This window comes from Drosophila ficusphila, unplaced genomic scaffold (assembly GCF_018152265.1).
Source record: "Drosophila ficusphila isolate 14025-0441.05 unplaced genomic scaffold, ASM1815226v1 contig_636, whole genome shotgun sequence".
Lineage (NCBI taxonomy): Eukaryota > Metazoa > Arthropoda > Insecta > Diptera > Drosophilidae > Drosophila > Drosophila ficusphila.
Window position 1 is genome coordinate 819,011 of NW_025064569.1, and position 9,805 is coordinate 828,815.

Here is a 9,805-nt window from a genome sequence, read left to right on the forward strand (position 1 = left end):
AAATATTCAATGAAATGGGAAAACCGCAAGAAATTAAGGCAGATAAGGATTCAGCATTTATGTGTGTAGCTTTACACAATTGGTTAAATTCAGAAGGAGTAAAAATTCAGGTAACGACAAGTAAGAACGGTATATCAGACGTAAAAAGATTCCATAAAACAGTTAACGAAAAACTAAGAATTATCGGAAGCGAAACAAATGTCGAAAATAGGTATACCAAATTTGAATTAATACTCTACATTTATAATCACAAAACAAAACATAATGTCACAAACAGAATACCAGCCGACATTTTCATGTATGCAGGAACACCCGATTATAATACACAAGACAAGAAAATTAATAAGATTAACCAGTTAAATAAAAATAGGCATGACTATGAAATAGATACCAACTATAAGCAGTCACCGTTAGTAAAATCAAAAACAACTAACCCATTCAAAAAGACAGGAAATATTAGACAAGTAGATGAGAAACATTTTGAGGAAACCAATAGAGGCAGGAAAATCACTCATTATAAGTCTAAATTCAAAAAGAAAAAGATAATTAATGAAAGCAAATATGATAATTCTAGACAAACCGAAGAAACTTAATGGATTCGACAACCTCTATAAAATCATTATGTTTATGATCATACTAACAACTTCACTTCAAATGGCGAAAGGACAAAGTATCGAAATTAATCCAATAAAAGCCCAAAATGGATACTTGATGTTTAAAACAGGCACGATAGATATTCCAACTAATTATGAGAACCATTTTATAAGTATTAATATCACGAAAACAGAGCAAATCTTTGAAAAATTAATAGAAGAAGCAAATGAATTCAAAGGAATAGTGCAGATAGAATACTTAGTGGGAAAACTCCAAAGAGAAATTAATGGAATTAAAATCGCAAAACGTAGCAAAAGAGGGTTATTAAACATCGTAGGAACAACTTACAAATACCTGTTTGAAACATTGGATCAGGATGACAAAGAAGAGTTAGAACAGAAAATCGATACCGTAGCCGAAAATAGTATTCAAAGTAACGATTTAAATAAGATTATTGATGTCATTAATAATGGATTAGACTTAATCAATAAATTTAGAGACGAGAAAGAGAAGGAACAACAGGCTAACGTACTAATATTTAACTTACAAAACTTCACAGAATACATAGAGGACATTGAGTTAGGAATGCAATTAACAAGACTTGGAATTTTTAATCCCAAACTATTAAAACATGATAATTTAAAACAGGTGAATTCCGAGAAACTGCTCAAAATCAAAACTTCTACTTGGCTCAAAACTGATACAAATGAAATTCTGATTATTTCCCATATTCCTACCGAAATATTTTAGGCCCCTGTTTTCGAAATTATTCCATGAAAATAATAACATACTAACAGAAAGTACGGTCAATAAATATTTCCTACATGAGGAAAAAGTATTTGATAAAGAAACAGGAAAGATTGTATTTGACGAATGTATAAATGGAGTAATTAGACAAGAAGACACAGGCTGCAAATGCACTAAAACTGATAAAAATTTCCAAATTAATTATATTGAACCAAATATTTTATTGACATGGAACATCCCTAAAAACATTTTTAAATCAAAATTGTATTAATAAAGAAATTTCTATTAGCGGAAATAACTTGATCAAAATCCTTAATTGTTCAGTTCAAGTGGACGATTTTATCCTCTCAAATACAGTGGCAGATTACACCCAAACAGTTTATGTCAGTAATAATGTAACAAAATTAGAACCACTAGCATATATCTAAAAAAAGAAATCATAGAAACACACACAAAATATTATAATGTATTTCAAATAATAACTACAACTACGTTTGTAATTACAATTATAAGTTTATCTTTGTATTTATTTTATAAGTTTAAAAACATACCAAGAAAATGAATTGTAAAATATGTAAAACCGAAGGAAGAAACACCAAAGAATCCAGAAATTGTATACGATCAACCTAGCATGAACATAGGAGAAAACATAATGTTATACCCAAGTTTATCGTCCTGAGGACAGGCCGCATTCAAAGGTTGGGGGAGTGACATATCCATAGCACCGTATAAACTATGTACATGTCTACACACCCACACACTCACACATACACACTAAGAACTTATTAGAACTTACCCTTGAGACTCAGATTCAAATATGCAAACGCACCGAATATGATCCCTAGCCAAATCAAACCTAAACCTAATTGAGGATGGAAAAGTACTTGTAAACTAATCCTCAGACTAAACAGATTAGATATAAACGCGCATTCAGCACGTTCCCCAAACCAAAATCGTAAACTCAAATTTCGGGACCAAGGTCATAAACAAATTCAAAACCAAGAATCCAAAGTCCAATCGGGAAAGTTCTTAGCCAAAACAATAAAACACCCTCAGTTAGAATAAACACACTCAAGCAAAGCTCGAAAGCTCCACAACCGAGGTATGATCGTAAAAGAAGTCAGAGTTAGGAGTTGAGTTCAGTTTGAGACTTGCAAGTGACAGGTCGGTGTTCTTCCACTAAAAATATTTGTAACCAGTTGAATATAAGAAATAAAGATAATTTTTTTACTTATGATGCAAACATTAAATTAAATATAGGTATATTCATTACAGTCAACGCTAAAAGAAAACGACACAGGGAGAGGATACTACCAAGAAAACACACAACAACTAATTGCAACAAGTAACATCTACATTAATACTACACACATATTAATAATAAGATTTAAACATAATATATTACAATTACACATTACGATAACATCTTTATAACATAAGGAAGGTAACTAAATGTTAAAACAAAGTTAGCGCAGCTAGTAGAAGAATAGGTTTAAGAAGTAATGGTAGTTTGTCAGACCTTAGAAGCATGAAGAAGAAAAACAGTACGATCAAATAAAAGAACCTTCTAACCCCTTTAGACTCTGGTAACGCATCGGGCTCCATCAGCCCCACAGTTAGCAACTCGTTGACTATCGTCAACACAAATTTAAGTCCGAAAGATATATTGGTGTTTGTACAACATTTGCCAACTTACGAGGGTCCCTCTGAAAACCTGGAAACTTTTATTACCAGTGTCGAGGAATTACTAATGCTCATTCGGTCCGTAGATCCGACGCCGTACGGGCAATTAATCCTCTGGGCTATACGGCATAGAGTAAAAGGCAAGGCACACGATGCATTGACCCTTTGGGGTACACCACTCATCTGGGATGAAATCAAAGCACACCGTAAACGACTAAACACTAGCACGAACAATTAGATGCAACAATAGAACCAAAATTCTATTTGTTCGACTTCCACCCACATTTTGATGACCTCTTGGGCATGGATTTCTGAAGCAGCTTAGATGCAAAACTAAACATAGCAGACTCTGTCCTAGAAATGAAGAAGACTTCTTTACCAATCCTTTTAAGCACAAACCAGATAGACACAATAGACACTGTACCACATAAGACGAAGATCAGATTGTCACTCCCTGTAAACATAATGGAGGGGGATTCCTTTTCGAAACTACAACTCTAAACAATGACATATCAATCACGGGGGACTATATACTGCACTGGCTGGCTTCGCACACATTTTGAGGTCAGCAACACATCAGACTACGACCAAACACTGTTTCTAGAGGAACCATTACAAGCTGAAACGGCTCCTATACGAGATTACGAGTACTTGAACTGCATGCTCGCGGGGAAAGCCCCACAACCCACAGACATACATGTTAACACTGTTGAGGAGTAATTATAAGTCGATCAAGTTCTTGGGTGATTATCGGATCACCCTAGTGTTTAGTTGCAAGATTAGCATAAACGCCTTTAGGGGCCGAGCCTGGTTCCTATTGGTACCCGGTATGGTGAGTTATGCGGATTTTGCTAGTGTCAGCACTCTGCTGCACGAGCGGTCGGTTTGCCGGCCGCGCATAGCTTACGTAAAGTCTTTTATGTTTCAGTTTTAGTTTTGATTTTGAATAAAGAACATTTGAATGTAAAACTCCGGCATTGGCCGTTAACATTTAGACGCAGTATTATCTCTATGATCAAACACCAACGACAGGGCTATTTCATTTGCCAGTCGAACACTCTCTGACACCGAAGTTATTATTATTATTATTATTAGGAGGGGAAAAGGTTACCTCGACCCAACTGGATCTATTGTACCCCCTATCTGAGCTTAAAGCTCACCAATCAACCCGGTTCCTCCTATAAAGTTAAGGAGCTTTGTTGGGTCGATGCTTCCAGAGGTCTCAAGTGTAAGGAACCTGGGCCCGAGGGTTCTACTCCTCAGGCTACTTAGTGGTACAACTTGACTTTGGACCGAAGTTAGATATTCAACAATAGAATCGATCGTTTGGTCTGTAGGGCACTTTAGACCATACCTTTTTGGTCGCCGATTCAAAATAGTGACAAAATAGTCTGGATGGAAAATCTTAAAGGTCAAAACCCAAAATTACTTCGGTGGAAAACCACCCTACGAAATAGTCTATAAAAAAGGATCTCAGAATGCCGTCGCTGATGCATTCAGCAGTATAGAACCCAATCTAAATATAAATGAAGATCCAACAAGAATAACAGTTGTTCAAAAACCACTTAAATATTTTTTACATCCAAGCAATCTTTCAAATCAGTCTATCAATCCCAGTACAATTAATAACTCCATTTCCCCATAAGATAAGACTATCTTCTCGGAACCAGAGTACACGTTTAACTCAATCACTAAAATACTTCAGAATATTCTAAAGCCAAACAAAACGCATGCTATATTAGCACCAGGCAACGTATTTTATATAATTGAAGAAGCATACAACAACTATTTTATAGGAAATAACCTGTATAACATTTGTCGACCTCCCTGATCTACAAAAACAAAAGCAAAGGGTCCAGTCATACGATCTTAATAGCAATCACAGAGGTATCGACGAGACCCTTAACCCTTAAATATTACACAAATAATTAAAGACTGTTACATTTGCCTAACACTTAAGTATGATAGACAACCTCACAGACCTTTCATCCAAGCCCCACCGGCACCAACAGGGCCCTTAGATGTTATTCATATTGACATTTATGTAATCAACAATACCAATAACTTGACCATCATTGATAAATTCTCTAAGTTCGCACAAGCGTATCCATTAAATATGAGAAATTCAATTAAAGCTATAGCAGCACAAAATTCTTCAGTACCTTCGGCCTACCGAACAAAGTGGTCTTTGACCAGGGTGCAGAATTTTCGGGGAATTTGTTCACCGAATTTCTGACCAAGTACGATATAGACATTCACATTACCTCATTCCAACAATAAACGGGAAACGCACCCGTTGAAAGACTGCACTCGACATTCACGGAGCTCTATAGAATAATTGATAAACGCAGAAAGGAACTCCAACTCCAATCTGATCACGCCGAGATATTCGCAGAAGTATTGACAACATATAACAATGCAATACACTCTAGCACAGCTCATACCCCGTTGGAACTTTTTCATGGCAGAACCCACATGTTTGAAAAAGCAGTAAAATTCGAGAGCCACCATGATTATTTGGCAAAACTGAACGAATTTAGGAATGAAGTATTCAGGAACAACTAGTTAACAAAACAGAAAAAAGATTAACCAAAACTAAACGAAGATAGGGAACCACCAATCCAAGTCGAACCCGACGACACCTAGATTTTTCTTACACAAAGTCAGGGCCGATAAAGGGGTTACATTACTAACAACCAGACAACAAAAACTACACAAGCAAAAAATAAGAAAGATAATAAGGACGAATTATATCACTCAATGAACCTACTTCATTCCAGAACTACACATTCCGCCACGCAGTCCTTCTCTTTAGAAAGACTCAATGGATCCCCACCCCTCGCCTTCATTCATCTGGGAGATAATCATATAACACAGAGCTATACAATTCTAACCCATATCGTAGAAGTCCAAGAGTTTAAAATATGCCTTTCCAGAATAAAAGACACATTAAAAGCCTTTTGATTATATGAAACATTCGACATGTCGCATAGAAGCCAGAATAGACACCTTACTCCCACACGCGAGAACAAAAAGGAGTTTAATTAATTGACTACGAACCATTCTCAAGTCAATTTCGAGTAATTTAGACGACAACGACGAACAAAAAATCCTTGCAGAAATCAAGACCCTAAAAGTTACCTCCCACGCACAAAAAATTGCTAAAGAAAAACAGGAAAATTTCGATAAACAAGTTATTATTACCTTACAATTAGATGAACACATCTATAATATCCTTACACGATCTTTTTATACTTTCAATTACTAACTATTGTTTAACGTTAAGATACTAAAAATAATTTATAAGTTTACCCACATCATACCCCTACCAGTAAATAACTTACATTTCATCATTTCCCCCGAATTCTTGGCACACGATAACAACACTTTACATCAATTTCGCGAAAGCTGGTGGAGCAGGAGTTCTTCTGTCAAAGGATGCACACGGACTTGACAACTAAAAACAACCAATGCCTGTCAGACATCGTCAATAACGTAAAGGAAACAAAATGTGACATGATGGATACAGGATACGAAATGAACATATTCGAGGCGGAAAAAGGGTTTATTTTCATTTTCAACGGAAAGAACGCCCCCCAAAATCAATCATACAAACGAAGCCTCTCTACGTCGCTTAGCCATGTGGTTTTGCGGTTTCTCGACATTAGTATTTAGTTATTAAAATTAAAATAATGTAAAGTGGGAACACAATAAATATAATTTATTGTTGCGTATGTGCAAATTATGTAGCTCATGATAATGAGTCCCTTATGGAATTTATAAACAATTCTTGCCTTCGTCTCTGTTCTTAATAATGGTCCGCACTCTCTTGAGCCACACTTTGTGGTCACATAAACATAAACACAGCTTCCACCAGAAGCCCATTCTCAAGTAAACATAAACTTCCATCAGACATCCAAATCAGTTTTTGCCAAACTGCAATGGTCAGCTTAAATCAATTTCATCAGAGGAAACTGCATCGGTCAGCCTAAGCCAATTTCGTGGGAAAATTCAATTCTTTCATCTTCAGTTTTTATCAATAACAAAAATTGAAGTTCAATTGAAAAGCTTCAGGCCGAGGCTTCTTGGAGGATAAGTCATAAATAATCCGGCAGTCTCGTTTTGAATTGACTCCGCGATCGGTCAAAGAAATTTATAAGTCTAGTATTAAAGTGTCTTATATTCAAGCATAAATAATAAAGGTTTATCACCAATAAAAAATAATAAAATTTATATTTTTTTTCATTTATCAACGATTCAGAAATTTAATTTGCATATGTGCATGTGTATGGGACAGTAGAGCTGGCAAACCATCGATGGTACCATCGATAATATCGATGGTAAGGAGCCAGCTTGCACTATCGATAATTTGAAAACTATCACGATGGTGTCGCCGTCGTATTCCACCACTACTTTTCTTGTGCTTTCGCAGCTAAGCGGTAAGAAACAATTTTATAATTGTAATATTAAATTTATAATAAGCCTTTCTTTTCTTTAGACAGTAGACAGTGACTGGTGGTTCTACAGTGGTGTTCCAGACGGGGTTTAAGCAGTAAGTAGGATGTTAAAAGTATATAAAAGCTTTTACTTATTTTTTTTTCAATTTCTTTGCACGTGCTTTAGACATGGAGAAGGAAAATCAGCCCAGCAACAGAAAGCGCACATTGAAAAGGAGCATGGTATGGGACCATTTTAAAAAGAGCAATGACGGCAAGCAAGCTGAATGTCGCCATTGCAATAGGACATATAAAACCAGTGGCAACACATCAAATCTGAGTGATCACCTCACGCGTGCGCATCCATCTTATCAGTCGTTGGGGAGTGGGCCCACAAGCTCAATTTCCAAGTTCTTAAAAGTTGACAATCAATACGACAGTAAGTCCGCTCGTAAGCAAAAATTAGACAAGGCACTGATGAAAATGATAGCCACGGACGTCCAACCACTCTCAATTGTAGAGGAGTGGGGGTTTCGCCATTTTATTAATCTGCTAGATCCTCGATACACCATTCCAAGTCGGAATACATTAAAAAATGTCCACATGAAGAATATGTATGCCGATTTGACATCAAAGCTCCAACTCATACTGAGCAAAGTGGACCAATGTGCCATTACCATGGATGGTTGGACGTCGAGGGCCAACGATGGCTACCTCACAGTAACAGTACACTTCATTAATGAATCATTTGAGCTGAACGCTGCTGTTTTGTCAACAGAAAAATTGATAGACCCACTAAACCACAATGCTGAAAATATAGCAGCATCGGTTCGAAATGTGCTCTCCAAATGGAACTTAGAGTCAAAAGTAAACGCCATAGTGACAGACAATGCCAGCGCAATGATTAAGGCGTGCGAAATTTTACAAAAGCGTCACCTTCCATGCTTTGCTCACTGCCTCAACCTAGTGGTGCAAGATTGCTTGGAGGAAAATTCGATTAAGCATGTTTTGACCAAATGCAAAAAAATTGTAAAATTTTTTAAATGTAGCACTATAGCCTACGAAAAATTCAAGCAAGCTCAGGGTGACAATGCATACAGTCTGATCCAAGAAGTAAGCACCAGATGGAATAGTGCTTTTAAAATGGTGGAACGAATATTAGCCACAAAAGAGTTCATATCGCCCGTCCTCCTCAGCCTGTCAAGAGCACCTGATCCACTGACCGCAGACGACATTGAACTGTTGGAAGACATTCAAACCATTCTGGCACCATTCGACTACGTCACAACACAGTGCTCGTCCAGCTCAAAGGTGACTAGCTCCTTAATTGTTCCTCTGACGAATGGCCTGGTTGAGGGCCTAAATGATCAGTTGGCAGGCTAAAGACGGTGGATGGACAGCAAGCTTGCCTGTTCTTGCAGGATAAAGCACGGATAAGGCTTTTTCCTTTTGAAGAAAGGTCCACAGCTAGACTGGCCACAATAATGGATCCACGATTTAAAAAAGAAGGCATTCGATCACCGTTTAATGCTGAACAAGCCGCCGTTTTGCTAACGCGCTCCTTATCGACAAACATGATTGCTGGTGCTGATGATGAGGAAGGGGATCCTCAGGAAACCGCTGTAGAACCACCAGTTACACCAAACGCTGCAGAGCCTCTTCTGAAGTTTCTGTCCTCAAACATAGAGAAAAAAAAAGGACCAAGAAAGTGGACGCAATATTAGTTACGAGGCATTATTTCGAAGGAATAAACTCTGATATTTCCAGCAATCCACTGGAGTATTGGAGAGTAAGTAGCGATTTTTCTGCTTAATTTTTCTACTTTTCAAAAATTATGTTATGTTTTATAGAGCAATGAAAGTGACCAGCCAGCTTTGGCGAAGTTGGCCAAAAAAGCGTTGTGTGTCCCAGCAACTTCAACGGAGTCTGAGAGGATGTTTTCGAAGGCAGGGCAAATAATTTCCGAGCGCAGGTCATCATTAAAGTCAAAAATAGTTGACCAGCTTCTTTTCATCAACAAAAATTGGTGGATTACCGAATCAAATATGTAACAAAGATCTCAAGTCTAGCGGCTGGACCGCTACTTAAGAAGCAACGTTTTTTTTGTTTTTGGAGTTTTTATTTTTATTTTACTTTTAAAATATTAAGTTTGACAAATTAAATGAATTAAATGAAAAAATAAATATAACACAAAAAACTAAAATTCTAAATTTATTAAAATCGAATTTATAAGGAATACCCCGGCTGTTTTGGGTTTTTCATAAAGAATAAACTCTATATTTCAAAATTGGTTTAATTCGATATTATCGCGATAGTATCGATGTTTCCCGAAAAAAACCTCGAAA

At 36.8% G+C, this 9,805-nt stretch overlaps 1 protein-coding gene across 1 annotated transcript; it reads left to right on the forward strand.

Annotated features, from left to right (window-relative positions):
• The first annotated feature begins 8,063 nt into the window (after nucleotides 1-8,063).
• Nucleotides 8,064-8,843, forward strand: LOC122320568 (E3 SUMO-protein ligase ZBED1-like). Its single transcript, XM_043208758.1, has one exon. The coding sequence runs from the start codon at nucleotides 8,064-8,066 to the stop codon at nucleotides 8,841-8,843; it is 780 nt and encodes a 259-aa protein (XP_043064693.1).
• The last annotated feature ends 962 nt before the right edge of the window (nucleotides 8,844-9,805 follow it).

What these genes read in the sequence shown, in the direction of transcription:
- LOC122320568 (XM_043208758.1), top strand. Translation starts at nt 8,064, where the DNA reads ATGAAGAATATGTATGCCGATTTGACATCAAAGCTCCAACTCATACTG.